This window comes from Sus scrofa, chromosome 7 (genome assembly GCF_054392235.1).
Source record: "Sus scrofa isolate SSC_HxYL_T2T_F1_AM1 chromosome 7, Sscrofa_HxYL_maternal_Yorkshire_Landrace_v2.0, whole genome shotgun sequence".
In the NCBI taxonomy this organism is placed as follows: Eukaryota; Metazoa; Chordata; class Mammalia; order Artiodactyla; family Suidae; genus Sus; species Sus scrofa.
Genome location: NC_139389.1, coordinates 27,716,534 through 27,741,268, shown reverse-complemented (window position 1 = coordinate 27,741,268; position 24,735 = coordinate 27,716,534). Strand labels below are relative to the sequence as shown.

At 51.7% G+C, this 24,735-nt stretch overlaps 2 protein-coding genes and 1 long non-coding RNA gene across 3 annotated transcripts in view; 2 read left to right on the top strand and 1 right to left on the bottom strand.

The window, feature by feature from the left end:
- Positions 1 to 24,735, bottom strand: part of LOC110261492 (uncharacterized) — a 34,001-nt gene that overhangs the window by 5,554 nt on the left and 3,712 nt on the right. The window contains exons 2-4 of the long non-coding RNA XR_014809161.1: positions 18,378 to 18,422; positions 14,914 to 15,048; positions 9,957 to 10,090 (exon numbers count right to left, since the gene is read on the bottom strand). This is a non-coding gene — a long non-coding RNA (uncharacterized LOC110261492). The remainder of the gene's footprint in view (positions 1 to 9,956; positions 10,091 to 14,913; positions 15,049 to 18,377; positions 18,423 to 24,735) is intronic.
- Positions 5,536 to 9,798, top strand: CDSN (corneodesmosin). The gene is given in 2 exon segments (NM_001128448.3): positions 5,536 to 5,673; positions 7,459 to 9,798. Coding segments are annotated over 2 exon segments (1,536 nt in total). The 5' UTR covers positions 5,536 to 5,588; the 3' UTR covers positions 8,910 to 9,798.
- Positions 13,026 to 14,301, top strand: C7H6orf15 (chromosome 7 C6orf15 homolog). The gene is given in 2 exon segments (NM_001128447.2): positions 13,026 to 13,107; positions 13,340 to 14,301. Coding segments are annotated over 2 exon segments (921 nt in total). The 5' UTR covers positions 13,026 to 13,028; the 3' UTR covers positions 14,182 to 14,301.

The following is a 24,735-nucleotide window of genomic DNA, read 5'->3' as shown; positions in this document are numbered from 1 at the left end:
ACGTCTATATGCTGGTTGTGTGCCCCCCCCCCAAAAAAAAATCACTAGGTGCTTAAATGCTTGGGATTCAGACAGACATGTGCTTCGCCTGCTGCCACGGAGCCCGCGATGCAGGGCCAAAGATTGCTGGAGTGTTTGGAGGCTGGGTGGGGGCTGCACAGGGGCGGTACTGCGGGGTCTATCTGCAAGGGGTCCAAGGAGTCAGGCCAGGTGGAACACGGGTTCGGCCTGTGATCATCAACCCAGGGAGAAGGAGCCACAGAGGCGGGCAGGGCTGGGGAGACTCAAAGTGAATGAGGTTAGCTGGTCATGCGGGCGCACCCGGCCCAGGGAGGGTCCATACAGCACAGAGCGCGTAAGAACCTCCAAATACAAGTGTACTCTTTCCTCCTTCCTCCCTCCCTCCCCCTGCTTTCTTCCTTTTTTCACATTAGAGTTGATTTAAAGCGTTGAATCACTTCCTCCTGTACAACATAGTGACCCAGTCATACATATCCACACACTCTTTTTCTCATATCATCTTCCATCATGGTCTATCCCAAGAGACTGCATAGAGTTCCCTGTGCTACACGGTAGGACCTCATTGCTTATCCATTCCAGCATCCTTTCTTTCGATGTTCTTTTGGCCATACCCACAGCATGGGGAAGTTCCTGGGCCAGGGATCGAACCTGTGCCACAGCAGCAACCCAACCCACAGCAGTGACAATGCCAGATCTTTAACCTACTGAGCCACCAGGGAACACCTCCTTCTATGTTCTTGGTCATGAGAGGGACCAGGTGGACAGTGTGGATGACTCAGGGCCACCCATCCCCACTGTGGGAAAAACGAAGAGATGAAGACCCTACTGGGAGTGGACCTGGAGCATCAGCTTCCCATGTGATGGAGGGATGAGCCTGCCACACGTGCAGGGGTTGTGATGGAAAAAGAGAGGGCAGGAGGGGAAAATGGCTTTGACCAGAGAGAAGGAGGGGCGCGCCTACGGGTCCCGGAGCCCAGAGTGGCTCCTGGTGGCCTCTTCGCCCCTCCCCACAAAATCACCTCCTCTGTTGGGGGCTTTCCTTTTTTTTTTTTTTTTCCACTCCCTTTCTTTCTTTCTCAAGTCTAAGCCTTAGGTTTACCAAGGACCCCTGCATGGGACACTTGTTCCAGAACTTCTGTCCTGACTTGTAGGCCCATGGATGAAATGCAGAGGAGAAAAGCTTGAGTGGGAGGGACTTTCTCACTTAAGACTTAACTTCTGAGACTTCGATGACACACAGGAATCTGCACACAGTCTTACACGGTTTAAGGAACCTCTGAAGTCTGTCCATGGGCCACTGCCATTAATTTATGGCCTGGTGTCAACTGCATGAAGAAATGGGACCTATGTGGATTGAGTTGGAGTCCTTTTCCAAATGCTTTTGCTGTTACAAGCTGGTTTGGGCAAATAATTTAAACTCAGTTTGGTCATCTGTGAAACGGGGGAGAAAAAACACTCACTCGTAGGGCTGTGGTGAGGATTAAACACCAGAGCACGTGTCTCGAACCTGGGACCATATTGGGCTCATAGTCAGCAACCAGGAAAAGGTGGTTTTCTGCTCTCAAACCTCCTCTCTGACCAAGCTGCTCCCACTCACAAGCCTCCGTTCCCAAGCCCTCCAGCCTGGTGTTAGGATCTCCTGCCCTGCTGGTCGGTCCCGCAGCCCGTCTACCCCTCCACCCACTGCGCCTCTGCGTGTTCGCGTCTCACACCAACCCCAACCAGTGCGCCTTCTAAATATACCTTCAGCACCACCAGGCCCCTAAGTCTGAGCCGCCTGCTCCCTGCTCTTGTCAACATTCCTCAGGGCCCAGGGAAAGGCCTGCCGCCTCCTCAAAGGGCCTGCCGCCTCTCTCCAGGCCAGCCTTCCCTCTACGCTGTGCATCCCCAGCTGGACCGCAGCTCCTCAAGGGCAAGAGCAGGAGTTCCCGCCGTGGCTCAGTGGTTAACAAACCCAACTAGGATCCATGAGCATGCGGGTTCGATCCCTAGCCTTGCTCAGTGGGTTAAGGATCTGGCGTTGCTGGGAGTTGTGGTGTAAGTCACAGACGTGGCTCGGATCCCACGTTGCTGTGGCTGTGGTGTAGGCCGACAGCTATAGCTCTGATTCGACCCCTAGCCTGGGAACCTCCATGTGCCATGGGTATGGCCTTAAAAAGCAAAAAAAAAAAAAAAAAAAAAAGGGAAAAGAAAAAAGGGGCAAGAGCAGTTCATCTTGTTCCTGTTGCACCTTCTGAAGCGCAGCACAGGGTTGTGTCTGCCAAAGCAGGACACAGCAGCTCAGAGCCGCCCAGGGTGGCCGAGAGTGGACATGATTGGCCTTCTTCAGATTCGGGGCAGGGACCCACGGTCTCTTGCTTACAGAAGGCACGTGCTTTCAGCTTGGTTTTGTTTGGCAGCAGGGGTGCCCTGGGCCACCCACACTCATGCAGTCTTTTCACTGGACAGGGTATCGCTGGTGGTGTCAGGGTGGCTGGAAAATACAGCAGACCCACCCACACCACCGTGGGCATGTCTAACTGGCGAGCATCCCCAAGGCTTCCATTGCTTGGGGGGCACACAGCCAAGGCCCTTCCCCACCCTCCTTGGCCCGATTAGCTTCAGCTTTTCAGTGCCTGAATTGAGAGAGGGGTTAACCGTGAGACCCAGGAACACGGCAGAGAAAACACACTGGGGCAGCTTTCAGTAAGAAACAGGGAGGGAGTTCCCGTCGTGACTCAGGGGTTAATGAACCGGACTAGGATCCATGAGGATGTGGGTTCAATCCCTAGCCTCACTCAGTGAGTTAAGGATCCAGCACTGCCCTGAGCTATGGTATAAGTCTCAGACGAGGCTTGAATCCCCCGTTGCTGTGGCTGTGGTGTAGGCTGGGGACTAGAGCTCCAATTCGATCCCCAGCCTGGGAACTTTCACAAGTCACAGGTGCGGCCCTAAAAGGCAGAAAAGAAAAGAAAAGAAAAGAAACGGGGAGAGCAGAGGAGAGGGGCTCAGAGGCCTGCGCGTGGGCAGCCAGTGGAGGGATGGGCAGAGCTGGGTGGACAGGAGGACAGCAGTCGGGAGGAGGAATGTGGCCGCACCACTGGGTTGTGTGGGTGGCTGGAGATCTGGCAAGAGGCCGAGAGCGACTGTGCCTCCTTCGGCCCCACTGTCCCAGCCAAGGTCAGGAGGAATGAGAGGGAAAAACAGGACGAGTGTCACCATCTCTGTTGGTGCTGGGGAAGAATACCCAACAGGGCCCGCGGTCCCGCCACCCACGAGGCTCCTCTTCTCTCGACCACTCCCCTCCCAGCTCCCAGGCCCCCTCCCTCCTTCCCCACTGGAAATGGAACCAGTGGGGCCTCAGAGTCTGGGGAGGAACTGACATTTTAAATATCAGGGCTGTGCCCATGCCTGTCTGTGGCTCTGTAGGGGGTGGGGGGACAGGGAGACTCTTCTAGGTCAGCTGGGCTGGAGACTCGGAGTGGGGGCTCAGGGTTGTGGGTGAGCTGTGCCAGCTGCCCTCCCCCAGTGGAGGGCATAGACGGGACGTGCAGACCTGGCCTGCCGTCATCCTGTCCCAGTTAATCTTTCTGATATTTTCCCACTTAATCCCTGCGGGGGGGGGGCATCATTTAAAATACTCCCATTTTACAGATGAGGATACTGAAGTCAGAAAGGTTTGGTGAGGAGTTCCTGTTGTGGCTCAGCAGGTTACCAACCCGACTAGTATTCATGAGGATGTGGGTTTGATCCCTGGCCTCGCTCAGTGGGTTAAGGATCCCACGTTGCTGTGGCTGTGGCGCAGGCTGGCAGCTGCAGCTCCGATTTGACCCCTAGCCTGGGGACTTCCATATGCCATGGGAGCGGCCCTTAAAAAAAAAAAAAAGCTTTGGTGACCCCAAAGCTAGGAGGTTAGCCGGGACTTGAACCCAGGTCATCCAGATTCTAAAGCCAGTGTTGTTTTTTAATGCCCCTCCCCATGACATCAGCCCTCTTCAGGGGCCGCCGTCCCACTCGCCCTGTCACTGCGGCTCCAGAGCCCCTTTCTCCCCTCCACCCAGACTCTGGCTGCTGGGCCAACTGTCAAGAGCTAGATTCCATGGTAGCCACTAGCTGCACATGGCTGTTTACATGCAAATTAACTAAAATTGAGTAAAACGAAAAATTCAGTTCCTTCTGTTGCTCATACCCCATTTCAAATGCTCAGTGGCCACCTGTGGCTGGGGGCTACCATGTCGGGCCGCACAGAGAACGTGTCCTTAGTGACAGGAAGTTCTGCGGATAGTGCTGGGAGAGAGGGCCAGAAGCAGGGCAGGAGACAGAGAAAGGGAGAGACTGCTGGGTGCCCCTGGCAGGGACTGCCTCTGAGGGGCCAGGGTGCTATGGGAAGGAGGGTCTGGTTGAGGGGAGCCGGGGGAGTGCTGGGTGGGCTGGGAGGAGGGCCGAGAACCTGACTCGCAGGCCCCTCCCTCCGATACTGATACTCTTGGCAATACCAGTGAGCAATTAATGGGCTGGGGCAGGGCCAAGGTCAAAGCCAGGAGGGGAATGTGATGAGGTGGAGCTGCCCCCTCTCTTAGCAGAACCCAGGGCTCTGGTCCTCCAGTTCTGCTTTCCATCCTCCAGGGACCCGGGAGTCCACCAACCCTCCTTTATCCTCCTCAGATCCTACCCCGACGCCAGCTGGCTGCTTCCTGTTCGCTCATCCAGGCCAGACAGCAGCTAATGGGAGGCAGGGCCACCACCTTCCCAATTAGTCTTATTAGCCTCTTGCTCACCCACTGGAGTCAGGGTCACCCCTGGGGGAGGGGCTGTGAGTGGCCTATGAGTAACTGAGGCCCAGCTATGACAGGGGTCCCCAGCCCAGACCTGTTTCCAGGCTGAGGCCCTAGCATCTGGCGACCCTGCATGCTGTCCCTGGAGGCCCCCCACCCCACCCCCGAAGGGAGAGATCAGGGAACGGGTTTGAGAGCGCAGACCCCAAAGGCTCACTCACTGATGGAGCATAGGGTGGGAGTGTGGCAGGCCTGGTACTTGGGCAGGGACAGCAGGGGGACACTTGGGGGTGTGTGTGGTGTGTGTGTAGATCCTTAAATCTGGAGGAGGAGAGTGGAGGCTGAGTGATGGGTCCCAAAGAAAGAGGCGGACCTAGGAGCTGTGGATGGGAACTCAGGTGGGTTAACCAGGTGGGTGGGGGCGGGGGAGTCAGACAAGCCAACGCCACAGGAGGCAGGAGAGAGAGGGAGCCAGGTGACTGGGTCCCATGGTGAGAGTGGCCGCCCCACAGTGGGCGGCCGTTGGGGCAGAGCACCTGGTTCCAGGTTAGGCAATGAGGAGCCAAGGGGCAGGCCAGCCAGCCGGCCCCACGGCCACGGTACCCCACACTGCAGCCACCCCTGCTGCTGAGTAGGCAGATGCTCAAACCCGATTACTTCAGCTCCTCCTGGCCACACCAACTTCCCCCAGGCACCTACCCCTCCGCCCCCCTCCCCTCCCTACAGTGACTCCTGCCTGGAGAATGTCCAGCCCTGGCATAAAGGCCCCGGTGTCCACGAGCTGCCGTCAGTCAGGAGGCCACACAGTCCAAGATGGACTCTTTGCGAGCATCCCGGATAGGGCGTGCGGGAGGGCGCGGGATGCTGGCATTGCTGCTGGCCAGTCTCCTCCTGCAAGGTAGGAGGTTGGGGGCCCCAGGAGCGGGGGTGGGGAGGCTGGAGGGAGCACTGTGTGGGGAGGACCCAGGAGAGGATCCAGCAAGGGGGACGGGCAGGGGCTCTGGATCCCGATGCTTCAGTCTGGGGGCTGCTCCTTATGGCCTTGGCACCTCAGGCAGGCCACTTACACTTTCTGAGCCTTGGTTTCTGAAACTCTATAGTGAGGTTAATGTTAACACCTAGCTCTAGTTTCTCTCTGTGTCTCTAATTAAATGATGGATGCGACGGTGCTGCGGAAATTCTAGAGGGTTCTCTCTCGTGTTGGCTGTTGTTGTTATTAGCAGTGGAGTGCTAGAAGATGAAAACTGGATATTTAATAGTCATAATAATGGCTACCATTCATAGAGCCCCTTTATGTGCCAGACACAGTGCTAGCACCTGAAACACATTAGCTCTTTTGATCCTCAGAAGAAGGGTGTGAGAGATTTGTTGTTGCCATTCTCCACATGGGGACACTGAGGCTTGGAGAAGTTAGGAAACTGACTGAGATCACAAATTAGAAAGCAGTTAAGCCCGGATCCAAACTCCAGGCTGAGAGACTCCGGGGTCTGACTCCTGCGCCGTTGACCACCGGTGACCTTGCCCATGGCCCCGGGCTGGGGAGTGGGTGGTGCGGCCTCGGGGAGCGGAGGAGGGGAGCGGGACGTTGATGGTTAGGGCAGCCGAGGAAAAGGGGACTGCGGGGGAGCTGGGGTTTGGCGTGGAGGTCGGAGGCATCGAATTTCTTTTTGAGGAGAGAATGGGGACCTCACAGATTGTGGACACCTGGTTTTTGATGGCAGGGTGGGGGTTCCAGGAGGAGTAGCAGTAATTAACCTTTATGTTTTTGTAAAGCCCCTTCTACATCGTCCTACACAGTAAGGCTGTGAGGATGGCAGGGGGCAGAGTGGGAGGGAAGGTAGAATCTGAAGTGTGTGGCTCTCTCCAGGCCACGTGGGATCTGAGAGGGGTGAGGTGGGGAGCAGAGGAAGCCTGGGGGGCAGGTGAGCCTGGGAGGGTGGAGCAAAGCATCAGGTAAGGAAAGAAGCCAAGGCAGGAGCAGTCAGCTGGAAGCCTGGGGGCAGCAGGCACGTGCCGGCTGGGAGGGGAGCGAGCTGATAGAGGTTTGCAGGCTGAGAGGAGGGTTTCATCCTGGTGCCCCTGGGCTGGGCCGGGAGAGCAGGGCTGGCTCGGGTGTGGTGCCCTGTCACGCTGGTACCAGCAGGTTCTGAAGCAACAGTGTATGTCCCCACATCCTGGCCCCCACCCAGCTTGCCCGGCATGGGCAGCGCCGAGGTGGGAAGCAGCGACCAAGTCAGAGTCCTCAAGTACCCTGTCCTTCCCTCTGCCTCCCCGATCCAGCCCAGCATCTCTTGGACTGATTTCTCCTCTTGTGGGTCCTCCATCGTTCTGTCTTTCCTCTCCTTCCATTCGGACCCGTGGCCTCCCCCGCTCTCCCTTTCTTTGGGATCCTTTCTTTTCAATCTATTTGCTCCTGCCCTTTCTCTGTTCCATCTGATTGTCCTTTTCTCTGCCAGATGCCTGGCTTCCCTTCCGCCCCTTCTCCCAGAGCTGCAAGACTGCCTTTATCCCGCCATCATTTTCCTTCAGATGCAACAGCCACTTTGCCCCGCTTCTCCACCCCAAACTTTCCCTGGGTTCCGCTCGGCAGAGATCAGAGTGGCAGGTGACTGGGGTGGGCCTGGGAGGGGAGAGAGAAAGTCCAGCCTCTTCAGCCCTTACTAACCACCACTTTCCTCTCCAGGGACCTTGGCCAAGAGCATCGGGACTTTCTTAGACCCCTGCAAGGACCCCACGCGTATTGCCTCCCCCAATGACCCCTGTCTCCTGGGGAAGGGGGGCTCCAGCAGCTTCAGTAGCCACAGTAGCTCCAGCAGTTCCAGCAGCTCCATTTCTAGTCCCAGTGGCTCCAGTGGTGGCTCCCATGGTGGCTCCAGTGGCTCCGGTGGTGGTTCCGGTGGTTCCAGTGGCAGCTCCAGTGGCTCCAGTGGTGGCTCTGGTGGATCCATTGCTGTCCATAGCGGTTCTTCAGGATCCTCGTTTAAGCCGGGAACAGGCTATTCGCAGATCAGCTACTCCTCCGGATCTGGCTCTAGTCTACAAGGTGCCTCCAGCTCCTCCCAGTCAGGAAGCATTAGCTCCCAGTCTGCAGGAGGCTTGAGCTCTTCTGTTTCCCACACCTCCTGGATGTCCAGCAGCAGTGGCCAAAAGGTCAACTCCAATCTGCGCCCCTGTAGTTCCGACGTCCCTGACTCTCCCTGCAGTGGGGGCCCCATCGTCTCGCAGTCTGGCTCCTACATCTCCAGCTCCCACTCTGTGTCTGGGGGGAAAAAGCCCGTGGTGGTGGTGGTGGAGCAGCACGGCTCTGGTGGCCCCAGAGTGGGCCAAGGGGCCCCCTGTAGCAGCGGCGGCCTTCCAGGCAAGCCCTGTCCCCCCATCACCTCCGTAGACAAATTCGGCAGCTATGAGGTGGTGGGTGGCTCCTCTGATAGTTATCTGGTCCCAGGCATGACCTACAGTGGGGGCAAAATCTACCCTGTGGGCTACTTCACCAAAGATAACCCTGTCAAAGGCTCTCCAGGGGCCCCCTCTTTTGCAGCAGGGCCCCCCATCTCTGAGGGCAAATACTTCTCCAGCAATCCCATCATCCCCAGCCACAGCTCTTCTAGTTCCAACATCTACCAGTCAGGAGCATCCTCGGCCATTGTGTTCCAGCCAGTGGGCTCTGGTGGGGTCCAGCCCTGTGGCGTTGGCTCTAGCGGCTCTAAAGGGCCCTGCTCCCTCTCCGGTTCTGGAGTCCACAGCAGTTCTAGCATTTCAAGCAGTTCTGGTTCATCCTTCCATCCCTGTGGCACTGTTTCCCAGGGGCCCTGCTCTCCGCCTGGCACCGGCTCTTTCAGTGGCAGCTCCAGCTCGAAATCTGGTGGCAAAATCATCCTTCAGCCCTGTGGCAGCAAGTCCAGCTCTTCTGGCCACCCTTGCATTTCTGTCTCCTCCTCGACCTTGAGCGGGGGTCCAGATGGCTCTCCCCAACCTGATCCCTCAGCTGGTGCCAAGCCCTGTGGTTCCGGCAGCTCTGGAAAGATCCCCTGCCGCTCCATCCGGGACATCCTAGCCAAAGTGAAGCCTCTGGGGCCCCAGCTAGCTGACCCCGAGGTCTTCCTACCCCAGGGAGAGTTACCTGAGAGTCCATAAGGCAGATTTTACCTATAGGCTTGTGTAGGCGCAAGCACGTGTACCCCCGCATCATCTCTCGGGTGGGAGGAGTCCAGGGGCCCAGGCACAGGGTTAGCTCAGCTTCCCTCTGCCCTCCTGTGACCCCAATGTGGCAGACTCTCCCTTATCACCTCTTCTTTACCTTTCCAAACTGTAGACTCCAAATCCCTTTCCTCATTTTTTCCCACTGTTTAGATTTCCTGTCCCCAGTGCCCTCCCCACCAGGCACTCACTCCCTAGAATTTCTTCTGCCATTTCTTTGAGATGGTACCGTTCATTGGCTAACCCTACCCGTTCCAACGCTTGACTGGGAACCTCCTGAAATGTCCTCGAGGAACTCTGATGCCTGGACAATCATCTTCTCCCCTACCATTTGCCAAATAAAGCACAATCCAGAAGGGTATTTGCAAACAATGACCACTGTCGCTGATCTCTTTGCCATCTGGTAGACCAGCGCTATGCTACTGGGTTCTCACACTCCCAGTTCCACTCGTACCCTCTGTTATAGGGCTCAGCACCCCCCTTGGGAGTTCCCAACACTCCCTCCTCCTTGTCTTTCGAGGTCTCCATCCCAGTCCCCCTTCCTGGCTGCCACTTCCCTCAACGCTCAGATGCCTCCCCATGTGGGGGAGGTACCAAGGTATCAGCAGAGACTGGAGCAGGCTCCCTGCTCTCTCTCTCTGGGTCCTGGGCAGGTGTCTCAATAATCTGCGTGACCTAGATGTAGACTTTTTTGCCCTCTTGGTGTCCTGGGTCTCTTCTTAGGACCTGGGTAATGCTCTCCTACGCCTTGAAAGGTCCTGGGTCCCCCACTTTGTTACCGCTCCTCCCACAAAGGAGGAAAACAATAAATATTTGTTGAACTGGATCCCTCCTCCCACGTCTCTTCTCTCTCATCGCTCCCCGAAATCCATTCTCTCTCCACTGCCCATCACCCTGGGGGCCTCCCTCTCGTTGTAAAGAGCCCTCATTATTTCTCTCCCCTCCCTACCAGCCTCCTTCTCCTCTGCCATTAGTTTGCCTTACCTCCTAGACGCCTTCTTCTCTGGGAGTCCCGAGCATCGGTTTGCTGGGTTTCTGGGACACCTGGAACCTTGGGAGGCGGAACACAACAGCCCAGACCAGATTCCTGGGGGTTGAGTAGCAGGTTGTTCTGGGAGCTGTGGGTGGAGAGAGTAAAAGACAGAGAGGACGGGAGCACGGCAGGTATGCAGCCGAGCACGGTGACTCACTGGCCTACGTGGAAATGCCCTTGCCGGTGATGGAACAGCCTGCAGTGTCCTCTCCATAGTTCACACCCCTGCCGCCTCTGCTGCGGTACTAGCATGAGAGCTGTGAGAGCTGAGAGGGCAGAGCACAGGTGGAGAAGGGGAGGTGGCTTCCATGCGGGAAGACCAAGAGAGTGGGCAGGGTGCCGAGGGCCATGTGACTACATCCTGGAGACAGGCTGGGGAGACACTGCAGCCGAGGACGTGCTCCTGTCCCAAGAAGGGGAGAGTGGGCTGTGCTTATCTCTACAGGAAGGCCCCCCCTCCCAAAGCACAGACCACTATCCAGAGCCTCTGCCTACCCTGGAGCTAACTCATTTCCTCCTCTTGGGACACTGTTAGCTGGTCCCAAATTTAGGACTATTATTGAAATTTCAAGTCTTGAACCTGCAGAAATATATGACATGGATCAGAAATGACCTGGCCCAACATGCCAGGTTGATTAAAGACAGAGAAGGGCTCCAAAGCAGTCTGGTTTCTGTCATCACTGCGGAGTTACTCCTGGTCTGGCATCTGCACCTGGACAGCAGTCAGGGACAGGAATCCAGGCCCTAAGAGGCTCCATGGGTCGCAGTTGTGGGAGGGGTGCAGCCTTTGACATGGGTCTTCCTCTAGTTTCTGGTGTGATCTGGGTCCAAAGTTTTACAAAACTGGTGGCTGTCATCCCAAAAGGCTGCTGTCTTGTATCCACTGGCCAGGTCTGGAGAGCTCTTTTTTCTTCCAGCAGCCAGTCAGCAGGATGAGGATGGAACAGAAAAATCTAACAGGTAATAGTTAGACTTCCTGCAACAAGGGAAGCCTAGTCCGGGTGCGTCTTAGAAGCAATCAAGAAACAAAGCTATTTAAACACTTTTTTTTGGCATAGACTGGCACGCAGAAGTTCCCAGGGTCAGGGATTGAACCCAAGCCACAGCAGTGACGATGCCAGATCCTTTAAGCACCAGGCCACCAGGGAACTCTTTAACACTTTTTTGGAGGGTGGGGTGGGGGCACACCTGTGGCATGTGGGAGTTCTTGGGCCAAGAATTTAATTGGAGCTGCAGCTGTGGGAACACTGGGGTCCTTAACCCTTAACCCACTGTGCCACAGCAGAAACTCCTCCTAAACAGTCTTTTTTTTTTTTTTTTTTTTTTTTTTGCTTTTTTAGGGCTGTACCTGCAGCATATGGAAGTTCCCAAGCTAGGGGTTGAATCAGAGCTGCAACAGCCAGCTTACACCACAGCCACAGCAATGCTAGATCCGAGCTGCATCTTTTACCTATGCTACAGCTTTCAGCAATGCCAGATCCTTAACCCACTGATCAAGGCCAGGGATTGAACCTGCTTCCTCATGGATACTAGTCGGTTTGTAACCTGGTAAGCCATAACGGGAACTCTCCCTAAACACTCGTTATTGTTAGAACTTCAAACATATTTAAGAGTAGATAAAATAGGTAATAACTCCCTATATCCCATTGCCCAGTCTTAACAATGACTAACTCATGGCTATTTGACGACAGCATTTCAATGTCTTCCTTCTACTTAGTTGGAAACACCTGCTCTCTCTCTCTCTATCTATCTCTTGTATTCTGTGGACATGATTGGCCATGTGAGGTAGGCACAATAACCATTATCATAGATGCCTGAAGATTGAATATATGAAGTTACACAGCAAAGGGAAATTAAGGTTGCAGACGGAATTAAGGTTGTTAGTCAACTGACCTTAAGGTAGGAGGATTACCTGGGATTATTTGGGCGAGCCCATTGTCATTATAAGGGTCTTTAAATATGGGAGAGGGAAGATGAGAAGGTCAGAGTGATGCAATGTGAGAAGATCCTGCTATTGCCGGCTTTGAAGGAGGAATGGGGCCATGAGCCCAGGCGCGCAGGGAGTCTCTAGGAGCTGGAAACTGCAGGGGAATGGATTCTCTCCTAGGGCCTCCTGAAAGGCTCTACCAACACCTCAGTTTTAACTCAGTGAGACCTGTGTCAGACCTCTGCTCATCAAAACTGGCAGAAAGCAAATTTGTGTTGTTGTAAGCCATTAAGTCTGTGCTTGTTATAGCAGCCACTGCAAACCAACACACCATCATCTCTTAAGGATGGGAAGCAGATCTATTTCCCTATATGAAGGGTCACGTCTTGGGGCAGTCCCTATATCCCAGAGGTCAAGGTGAGGGAACTTTGGAGATGCATGAGAAAGGGGTGCTGCAAGGGAATGATCTGGATCCCAAAAAGGAGAGGATCAAGTGTTTCTTTCTTTCCTTTTTTATCTTTTTAGGGCTGCACCTGCAGCACATGGAGGTTGCCAGGTTAGAGGCTGAATCAGAGCTGCAGCTGCCGGCCTACACTACAGCCAGAGCAGTGCCAGATCTGGGCTGCATCTGAGACCTATGCTGCCAGCTCACAGCAACGTCAGATCCTTAACCCACTGAGCGAGGCCAGGGATCGAACCCGAATTCTCACGGATATCAGTTGGGTTCTTAACCCACGGAGCCACAACGGGAACTCCAGGATCAGGTGTTTCTATTGCTCAGTGAAGAGACTGGGTCCCCAAAGGTGAAGGTCCTGGTGTGCTTGGTGGAGGGAGCCTGGGAGGGGTAGGGCTGGCATCCAGTGATGAGCTGTGAGCCAGGACACCTGGGTTAGGAAGGGTGGGGAGCTTGAGGAAAAGAGCAGGGTGGGGACACCCAGCTTGCCCAGGTCATTCAAGTGGCACCTGTGGCCACAGAACAAATTAGGAATGAGGGTGGAATGTGGAGGTTTATTGTCTCTACAACCACTGGCTTGGCCTGTTTCTGATGCCCCCACCCCCGACAGGATAAAGGGCCACTGGCTTGGGGCTGAGGGAGATGCAGAGCAGGATGCAGGGTGGCCTGGCGGGGAGCTGGGCTCCTCTGGGCCTGCTCCTGGCCTGTCTTCATCTCCCAGGTATGGAGGCGGTGTGGACCCTTGGGAAGGAGCGGACTGGAGGCCTTGGGGGAACTGGAGTTGAGAGAAGGGATAAAGGCAGGAGGGGGTACAGTGGGGTCCCTGAAGGAGGTGAGGGTTGGCCTAGGGGAAGTGAAAGGATGTGAACAAAGGGAATCAGGGAATCGGGGAGGGGTGGGCACTGGGACCAAACACCTGGTCCACTGGCTGCCTCCTCTTCCCCTTCCCTCAGGCCTCTTTGCTCGGAGCATCAGTGTGGCGGAGGAGAAAGTTTCCCGAGACGTGGGGGTCAACTTGCCTCTGCCTGGACAACCTTCCTTGACCGGCCCCTCCAACTCCGAACATCCTCCTCCCAAACCAGACCTGGACCCTAATGATTTAGCAAAGGCTTCTCTGAAACCTGATGCTTCTCCATCATTTGACTCTCTACTTGCAGGAGGTTCTGGGGTGCAGAGGTGGCCCCCATCCGGGGGGCTGCCCTCTGAGGATTCCTGGTCCTCGGAGGACCCTTGGCCGATGATGGCTGCTGCGGCTGAGGACCACGTGGGCGAAGTGCTGCCCGAGGAACTGTCTTACCTTTCTAGTGGGTTCGCCCTCCCTCGGGGCGGGGGGCCTGTGCCTCCACACTCTGCAGACCCCTCGGCCGAGGCTTCACTCCTCCACCAGGACTCCGAGTCTCGACGGCTACCCCGTTCTAACGTGCTGGGAGCCCGGGGAGAAATCCTTGCCCGACACCCACTCTGGTCTCTCATCAACAGGATTCGACGGCCATTTCTGCCTGGTTACCCCTGGGGGACCCTGAGTCCCAGTGTGTCCTGGGGAGGTGGAGGTCCTGGAACTGGATGGGGCACAAGGCCCATGCCATACCCTGTGGGAAGCTGGGGTAACAGCAATCAATACCCAAGTACTAGCTGGGGGACCATTAATCGATACCCAGGTATCAGCTGGGGGAATATCCTTCGGTACCCAGGCATTAATCAATTTCCTCCCAGAGTTCTTCGTCCTCCTGGCTCTTCTTGGAGCATCCCAGCTGGCTTTCCCAATCCTCAAAACCCTGGGTCACAGTGGAGTTAGGAGATGGGGGCCCTAGGTTGGAAGTCAGGGAAGAAAGTCCCGTCCCCACCCCCTGCAATGTGAGCTAAATCAAGATCCTACCAGCTGTTTTTGGCCTTATGCTCACTTTTCCCTGCCTCCCTTGTTCCCCGCATGCTGATCTCTAATAAAACACAAGCACTTATTGAATTTGCTCCTTCTCAGTGTCTTTGTTTCTGGGTGCAAACTGAAGGGAGTCTTGTCCATTGCCATGTCCCCCAAGGGTCCTCCTGACACGACACTCGACACTCTCATGCTTCCCCATCCTTCGTAAAAGAGCAAAGCCCAGGGGCTTGGGGGTGGAGCCTCGGGGTCTCACCCAGGTCCAGGTGGGAGAGCTGGTTCCAGAATTGTCCTGGAGCCTGAAGAGGGGAGGAGGGGAAGCAGGGCTGACTGAGGTGGCACCTGTGGCAAGAGGGAGGGATGAGGTCCAGGAAGTTTGTACCAGGGCCGAGTGGGGAATGAATACCCTTTGAGTCCGAGACACATCAGAGAAAGTCATTTTGTCTACGCTTGTCTTTTCTTCCCATAAAATCATGGTTCTTGGAAGCGGAGGTTGCCTTGATCTCCTCCCTCACACGCATCACTTGGTACATTGTGCCCCAGAGAATCATGGACTCTGGGCATTTGCTGAACAAACAGTGGACCTCAATAGAGCAAGAAAGGGAAGGGAAAAGGAACAGGGAGAGAAGGACTTGGAGCCAGCAGTCCTACCTGCGGCTGCGTTTGATGCTTTTATTCCCAAGTGATGACACAGTCTCTTCTTTTGGTCACATTGCCCTCCCTTTGGTTTTCCCAGGAGCTCGGCCTCCACACATAGAAGTTGGAGCCAGGTGAGGAAGGGTCACTCTAAGAAAGTGGAGAAGGAAGTTAAGCCAGTGGCGATGCTGGAGTTTCCAAAGGGCGCGCTCCTGGTGGCCACCCCATGTCTTTCCCCGTGCCAGGCACGTACTTCGCCAAAGTGGTCCAGGTGTATGTGCGCTCTGCAGAGCTCCAGGTCCCCGGGATGGGGCAGGTTGTGGGGGAAGGAGGAGGAGGAGGATAAACACCAGAATTGGAGGGATGGGGAGCTACCCGCCTGAGTGTGAGGGGGCTGTTCTTAGAGAAAATTCTCCTGTCCCATTGTCTGCATAATGCTTCATCCTGTGCCAAGAATTCCTTTCTGGGGAGTTCCCGTTGTGGCTCAGTGGTTAACGAATCCGACTAGGAACCATGAGGTTGCAGTTTCGATCCCTGGCCTTGCTCAATGGGTTAAGGATCCGGTGTTGCTGTGAGCTGTGGTGTAGGTTGCAGACGCGGCTTGGATCCTGCGTTGCTGTGGCTCTGGCGTAGGCCAGTGGCCACGGCTCCAATTGGACCCCTAGCCTGGGAACCTCCATATGCTGCGGGAGTGGCCCTAGAAAAGGCAAAAAGACAAAAAACCAAACAAACAAAAAAAAGAATTCCTTTCTGGGACATCTTCTCAAGCTCATTCTCTCAGGCTTGGTCTCATCTCTCTCTGTCCCTCTTTCTGGTGGTCCCTCCAGCTCTAGTCGCTCCAATTTTCACTTTAAATTCCATGTCAGCACCCCCCTTTTCTGTTCCACACAAGCAGCAATGGAAAAGGACTTGGCTTTGTTCACTGCAGAACTCCCAGTACCACGGACAGTGTCTGGACCAAGGTAGGAACCCAGCAAACACTGAATGAGTCAACGCGCTTTCTCTCTCTCTCTGACTCCTGTTTTCTCTTTTCCACCTTATTCCTGAGCCACAGGGCCTCACAGACCCCCATCTGTACTGCTGCTGCAGCCTTCTCAGAGCCTCCTGCCAGCTCCCTACAAACCCCACCAAGCCCTCCTCAGCTCAGGAATGCTCTGGACACGCCATCCTTTCTCCTTCGTTAACAACTGTGAGGAAGGTGTTGTAAGACGAAGAAACTGGGGCTCCGAGAGATTAGGCAATTTACACAAGGTGACATAGCTGACGAGTGACCAAGAGTCAGTGACTCACACCGAATTTTTCTCATTACCTGTCCAGGAAGTGTTCAAGTATAACATGCAATTAACTAAAACCCATCGACTTTTTATTGAGTACCTACTATGTGCCCGACTCTGGCTGAGGTGCTTTCACAACCACCCTTCCAGCTAATCCCCATAACAATCCCACCCATTGGGCACTGCTTGGGCCCATCCTACAGGTGGAGTTACTGAAGGCCAGGGAGGGAAGTGAGCCAAGGCTGACAGGTAACGCTGAGCTGAGGGAGTGGAGAAGCAGCAGTCAGCTTTCCTGGCCCAGCGGGGAAAAGGCTACAGTAGAAAGGCACTTGTCTGGAAGTCAGAAGATGAGGCTCCCCTGTCACGTGCCCACAGAGCCCTCTCTGTCGTGTCAGTTTAGGCTGGTCCTTTACCTCTGCAGACCTTAGTTTTCTCAACTGTAAAATGGGACGAAAAAAGATGTCCGATTTACCTTACAGGGTGGTTATGAAGTTTAATTAAGATAATGATAGTACATTAGAGACTGAAAAATGGAGCAATTGTCAGGGTCTGATTATAACGCAGGATGTCATCCCAAAGGGGCGGTCCTGGTGGCCCCTCAGACGAGAGCTCTCAGCCCACAGAGGGAGGCTGGTGTGTGAAGTGGCTGTAGTTGACTTCACAGTTGATTGTTGAGATTGGGGTGATGCCTCCCACTGGGAATTACACTCAAGAGAATTATTCCAAGATCAAGAAGGGAGGGTCAGCTTCTCCTTGGACCCTTTCATTCCTCAAACTCTGTTCTCTCAGATGTTTTTCACTCACACACACACACACACTCCCAGGTGATGATAATACTGACTTCTCTTATCATATATTTACCATGAAGGAAATGTGTTACAGGGTTATTTCAATTCTCACAGCAATTCTAGGATGTACCCATTCTGGTTATTTCTACTTTATAGGTGAAGACATTGAGGCTCAGCAAGGTTAGGTAACTTGTCCAAAGCCACACAGCTAATAAGAGGTGGAGCTTGAATATGGTACCATTTGTATGAAACAAATTGTTTTTATTTATTTTTTTGACTTTTTAAATGTCTTTATTAAAAGACAGGCTGTTTATTCCTCTTTGCCTTCTTCCTCACTGGTTTTCATGACACAGTTCACCTGGTCCTAGAAGCTTTATCAGTCTAAACAGGTGAAACCAATTGTTTTTAAAGTATAGTTGATTTACAATGTTGTGCCAATTTCTGCTGTATAGCAAAGTGACCCCGTCACACATATACATACATTCCCTTTCCTGTGTCATCTTCCATCATGGTCTTTCCCAAGAGACCAGATGTAGTTCCCTGTGCTGTACAGTAGGGCTGCATTGCTATGAGTATGGTACCATGTGGAAACTGCAACAAGGGTGTGCAAATCGCACACAGCAGGTGCAAGCTTCATGTCACCTGAAGACCAGCATCCACAATTTGGTTTCATTTCTCTCTCCAGACCTAATGCCCGCCCCCTACGGTCCTCTCATTCCTTCGGAAGGATGTTCCCTACGGTCTCTTCCCACCTCTTTTGAGGTCGGCATTCTCCTGTCAGGGAACTGGTGAACACACCCGGAAGGAAGACACTCACCTTTACGAACCTGAGTTGTCATTCATGGGACTGAGCACGCCAGCCCTCGGGAAGGTTGGTCACACCCCAGGGTTTCTGGTTCTGGCCCCTCACAGAATATCCCCAGTCCTGGATGGTCCAGGGGAGGGATGGCGGGAAGAGAAGAGGGGCTTCAGAGACCTGGTCGTGGCCAGGAGGGGAAAGACCATTTTTACATTTTCAGTAGCAACGGCTATTCCAGGGGTTGTTGCTCTCACATAGACCAATGGGGTGGATGTGGCTTATCCTGGTTGTTCTGAAGGAGTGGGCTAGGCTGATGTGAAATAATTTTTGGCCTCAGATGGTCTCCATCTAGGCAAGCCCTGCTGTGGAAAGGTGGTAGCAACAAGTTGTGAGAGAGTTTTGCGACCATTTAGTCCTTCCTGACCTCAGGAAAGCAGTCATGACTGATGGAAGGGAGGCTGTTTTCTTTAGCATCTTTCCCACTGTCCCTCTCTGTCCTCTCTCCATAACTCTTCTTCCCTGTGATTAGCTGCTCCCTGGCCACCCAGGTCACCCATCAGGCTTCCCCTCCAGCCGGGTCTGACCACCCATCACCTTGCCTCACCCCTCCAAACTCACCTCTCCTGTAGCCCACTGCTTCAGGGTTCTCTGTTTGCCGTGACACTGTAGTACGAAGAATTCGAAAGAAATCTCTTAGTGATGAACAGGGGAAAAGATGATGAGCCTAGAAAGATAAAACCAACCTCCTATGTCTGACCCCAGCCTCCTCTCCTGGGACACACTGCCATTGTCCAAAGGACTTTAAGACACTTCTATGTAATATAAAGCTTGTTACCCTTATGAGTTTATTAAACAATTAATCCTGAAACACTAAACGACATTCTTCTACATACTATGTACACAACTACCTAAAAACTTACAGATTAATAAACCACATTTTAATCAAACATGGGTAGTGTTTCACACTTTAATTTAAGCACTTGTTTTATTTTTATTTATTTATTTTTTTGTCGTTTTGCCTTTTCTAGGGCCGCTCCCTCAGCGTATGGAGGTTCCCAGGCTGGGGGTCTAATCGGAGCTGTAGCTGCCAGGCTATGCCAGAGCCACAGCAAGGTGGGATCCAAGCTGCATCTGCAACCTACACCATAGCTCACAGCAACGCTGGGTCTTTAACCCACTGAGCAAGGCCAGGGATCGAACCCGCAACCTCATGGTTCCTAGTCAGATATGTTAACCACTGAGCCACAACGGGAACTCCCCAAGCACTTATTTTTAAATCTCAAGTCTGATGTGTAAGATTCTCTTCAATATCTTAAACCAAACGCAAAACACAAAAACAACAAATGCAAGTTATCACAATGATTACAAAGCTGATTGCTTCACTTCCACAAAAAAATTAGCTACGAAAGTCTAGTTCCAAGGATTTAGGCTTTTTTTTTTTTTTTTTTTTTTTTTGTCTTTTTGCCTTTTCTAGGGCCACTCTCGGGGCATATGGAAGTTCCCAGGCTAGGGGGTCTAATCGCAACGCTGTATCCTTAACCCACTGAGCAAGGCCAGGGATCAGAACCTGCAACCTCATGGTTCCTAGTCAGATTCGTTAACCACTGAGCCATGAGGGGAACTCCTAGGCCTATTTCTTTATTCTCCTTCTTCTCTTTCCTTTCCTGTCCTTGAGTTGAGTTACCTTCCTAGGATGTCAGTATTTTCTCTTTCTCTTTTTTCCTTTTTTTTTAGGGCCATGCCCACAGCATATGGAGAATCCTGGGCTAGGGGTCGAACAGGAGCTGCAGCCACTGGCCTACACCACAGCCACAGCAACGCCAGACCCTTAATCCCCTGAGGAAGGCCAGGGATCAAACCTGAATCCTCACGGATACTGGTTGGGTTTGTTACTGATGAACCACAATAGGAACTCCAGTATTGTCTCTTTTCATCCTATCTTGAGATTTCAAAACTTTTAGGAACTGAATTTTGACCACTTGATTCTTGGCTGGACATGAGGCCTGGCTGCACAGTTTGATTCAAAGCATGAGCTGCTGCTTTTTCTTCCTCCTCCTCTTCTCCTTCCCTCCCTCCTCTCCCCTCCTATTCCCCTGCTCTTTGCTGCCTCTCCTCTTCCTTCTTCTCGTCTCCTTCTCTTCCTTTTTCACTGTCTCTTCTTCCTCTTGCACACAATCAAATTAAGAATGTTTTCATCATTCCCCAAAGAAACCCTGCACCCATGAACAATCACTCCCCACGCCCTTTCCCCCAGGCCTAGGCCCACTCTGCTCTCTGTCTCTATGGATTTGCCTAATAAAGTCATTTCATATCAATAGCTAGTACAGCATGTGATCTTCTGTGACTGGCTCCTTTCACTGAGTACCACGTTTCTAAGGTTTTGTAGCAGATACCAGTACTTCGTTCCTTTTTATTGCTGAATTCTTTTATTTCATTGTATGGATACAACGCATTTTACTTATGCATTCATTAGTTGGCGCATATTCTGGGCTGTTTCCACTTTTTGACTATTATGAATAATGCTGCTATGAACATCTAGGTGTAAGTTTTTGTATAGACATATATTTTCATTTCTCTGGAGTATATATACACATAGGAGTGGAATTTCTGGGTCATACAGTAACTCCACGTTAAGCCTTTTGAGGAACTGCCAAATAGCGATTTTCCACAGCTGCTCCACCATTTAAAAAAAAATTTTATTATGTGTATTTTATTTCATTTTTTGTGTTTTTGCCATTTCTTGGGCCGATCCTGCAGCATATGGAGATTCCCAGGCTAGGCGTCAAATCGGAGCTATAGCTACCGGCCTATGCCAGAGCCACAGCAACGCAGGATCTGAGCTGAATCTGCGACCCGGGCCACAGCTCACAGCAACGCTGGATCCTTAACCCACTGAGCAAGGCCAGGGATCGAACCCACAACCTCATGGTTCCTAGTGGGATTCGTTAACTACTGAGCCACGATGGGAACTTCTGCTTCACTATTTCACATTCCCACCAGCTGTGTATGGAAATTACAATTTTCCCATATATATATATTTTGTCTTTTTAGGGCCGCAGCTGTGGCATATGGAAGCTCCCAGGCTAGGGGTTGAGTCAGAGCTGTAGCTGCCAACCTACACCACAGCCACAGCAATGTGGATCCAAGCATGAGTCTGCAATGCTGGATCCTTAACCCACTGAGTGAGGCTAGGGATTGAACTCACGTCCTCATGGATACCAGCTGGGTTCCTTACCACTGCACCATGACAGGAAATCCTAATTTTCCTGTAGTCTTGTCAACACTTGCTATTATCTGACTTTTTGGGTTTTTAAATTTATTTTTTGCCTGCACCTGCAGCGTGTCAAAGTTCCTGGGTTGGGGATAGAACCTGTGCTGCAGTTGCAGCCTGTGCCAAAGCTGTGGCGAGGCCAGATCCTTAACCTGCTGCACCACAAGGAAACTTCCCATCTGTCTTTTTATTATAGCCAGCCTAGTGGATGTGAACTTGTATCTCCCTGGAGAATAAAACTCTTTTTAAGTAAATAGATTTTAGACTTTTACAAACTATTCCTCCCTCTAATATAACATACTTAAAAAAAAATTCCTCTTGACCAGTGTTACATAATACATTTCTCTCTCATTATGATATACTGATAATCTATCAGAATTATTAAATCTTATGAATTATTTGTATTTTATCATAATTAGTAGGGCAATCTAGATATTTAATCTTGTAGGAGATGAGGAATTGGGATGACTTCATTAGCTTTTTTGGTGATTTTTTTTTTTTTTTTTAAGGGCCACACTTGCTGGATATGGAGGTTCCCAGGCTAGGGGTTGAATCGGAGCTTTAGCTGCTTGCCTACACCACAGCCACAACAATGTGGGATCCGAGCCACGTCTGCATCTACACCACAGCTCACAGCAATGCTGGATCCTTAACCCACTGAGCAAGGCCAGGGATCGAACCCCAAACCTCATGGTTCCTAGTCGGATTCGTTTCTGCTGTGCCACAACAGGAACTCCCTCAGTGATTTCTTTTGTTGTTGTTAATTTACTGTCTGGGTACCTATTATTGAAACCGCCTTCTCTTTCATTATTGCCTGACATTCTCCTTGTCAGACATTCTTATTTTGCTACAGTTCGCACTGTGAGTGGGGCTATTTGGCTTTCTCACGGTTCCCTGTGGTTTTCTTTTCTACTAACGTAGATGAAAGCAGGCACTTCTCTCTGATTTATAACCAAACACATAATTGGTAGAAGAAACAACACGAACAATTCCCTTTTGATTCACATCAATTTTTAACAACTCCATCCTTTCTTTCCCATGACAAACACCTTTTGTGCACTTTATATGAACCTTTATCTCTTGAATATCATGATGACCTCACGCCTCTACTGTCTCAATTTACTTCAATGAGCCATAATCATCATTCCTCCCCCTCATCTTCTTTCTTCTCCTGCTCAATTGTCTCAAGTTGAACAACAGAGATCCTTTAAGGTGGCTCCTTTGTCCTTTATAGAACCTTCCCTGAAGGCATTCTGGCAACAACGAAACATTCAAGTCCTGTCCTGAATCTTTCCTTCCTGAGACTTGGAATCAAATATCGATACTCCAAGCCATGCATTCTGTGGGTTCCAGTTTCTTTAAGTTAAGTGAAGAATAGTATTTGAAACCAAAGGCAAGATGTCAAGGGTGCACATGGGTGGTCCCTTCCTCCTGGAACTTTTTAGGCTAAGGACGTGGGGGTGAGACACATCACATGTTCACATAAAGAATACTGAATTTATTTTTATTTATTTTTATGACTCCACCCTCAGCATATGGGATTTCCCAGACCAGGGACTGAATCCAAGCCACAGTTTCGACATATGCCACAGCTGTGGCAATGCCAGATCTGCCAGATTCTTAACCTGGGGATCTCTGAAGAATACTGGGTTTAAAACAGCAATGTGCTGTAGTGCAGGGCAGCCCTGTGTGTGTGTGAAGGGGCTTGGGGGGTGCTGGCTGGGGAGCCACCTTCCAGGCAGGAGCAGCTGTGTGATGCCCTGTGAGCAGAGTCGGAAGCATCTGCAGAACCAAAGGAAGCCTCAGGATCACAGAGAGGATCCAAAGGGAGACGCTGGAGCAGAACCTGCTGGGCCTTGTAGGCCCTCTTAGAGACCTGAGGATTTAACCATGTCTGAAGAACCATGGGAATTCAGAGGTTGAAGCAGGGGAATAACATGATTACTTTTATTTGGCCATGTCCTTGACACATGGAAGATCCCGGGCCAGGGATCGAACCTGAACCACAGTGGCAACCTGAGTTGTAGCAGTGACAGCCCTGGATCCTTAATCTGCTGAACCATCAGGGAACTCTACATATTTACCTTTTAAAATGATTTCTTTGAGTGGAGAAGGGATTGAAGGGGAGAGTGGATGAGCTAAGGGGTAGATTTTGATGATGATGGGTGAGAAATGGGTGTAGAAAAGGGCTTTGCATTTGCTGGGTGCTGACTCCAGCTGGGCAAGTCACCTGGAGAGGAAGTGACTCCTCAGATGGCTCCACGGGGCCTGGTACAGTGCATGTTTCATGCACAGGGAGGTGCTTTTAATTATTAAATTTGTTTCCTGTTTGGGCCCTTCTTTCTCACATGGGGATCCTCATGGCCTCTGGCCTGGTGGTTAGAGTCATCTCTTAACCAGCCTCTTACCCATATAAGCCTGGTGTCCTCCAGCCCAACCCAAGGGTGGGGGAGAGGAGAGAAGTGGAGACTTTTTTTGGCTGTGGCCTGTGGCATGTGGAAGTTACTGGGCCAGGACTCGAACCTGGGCCATAGCCTTGACCTGAGCCACAGCAGTGACAATGTTGGATCCTTAATCCACTGAACCACCAGGGAACTCCTGTTGTGTATATTTTAATACAATTTATTATTTTAATTTTTTTTTCTTTTTTAAAATTTATTTATTTATTTGTCTTTTTAGGGCCGCACCCTCGGCATATGGAGGTTCCCAGGCTAGGGGTCAAATTGGAGTGGTAGCTGCGGGCCTACACCACAGCCACAGCAACGCCAGACCTGAGCCACATCTGCAACCTACACCACAGCTCACAGCAACACCAGGTCCTTTACTGAGCAAGGCCAGGGATATATACATATACATACTCTTTGAAAAAGTTCAAATATTGTCTACGGTTACAAAGTAAAGAGCTAAGAAGCCTTCACCACCAGGGAGAAACCACTGAGTAACATCCTGACTGAACATTCTTTTTGAACATTCTCCTTCAGGATGTTACTCAGTGGTTACTCCTCGTGGTGAAAGCTTCTTACCTCTTTACTTTGTAACCATAGACAATATTTGAACTTTTTCAGCGTATATATATATTTCAAGGAGTACTTACTTTTTCTTTTGTCTTTTGTCTTTTTAGGGCTGCACCCGTGGCATATGGAGGTTCCCAGGCTAGGGGGTCTAATTGGAGCTGTAGCTGCCAGCCTACACCACCGCCACAGCAATGCGGGATCCGAGCCACATCTGCAACCTACACCACAGCTCACGGCAATGCCGGACCCTTAATCCACTGAGTGAGGCCAGGGATTGAACCCTCAACCTCATGGTTCCCAGTCGGATTCATTTCCACTGCGCCATGATGGGAACTCCAATATATATCTTTTCAAGGAAAAAATATATACATAGGTGTGCACACACTCACACACATATAAAACCAAAGTTTACAATGAAAATGAAACGAAACAAAACAAAAAAAAAAAAAGCCAACCCATCTGCAAATGACTCCTTGTTCAAGAAGTCTTTCCTGACCCCTCACTGAACTCCCCTGCCCTGTGTCCTTCACATGACATTGAATAATTATGATCATAACTACTGTTATCTACTGGGCCAGGCACTAAACTCTTCAAACCTCAGTTTCCTAATCTGTAAAAGCGGGACAGTCAGAGTTCCCATGTGACAGAATTGTGAGATGACTCAATGAAATAACTGCATATTAAATATTGA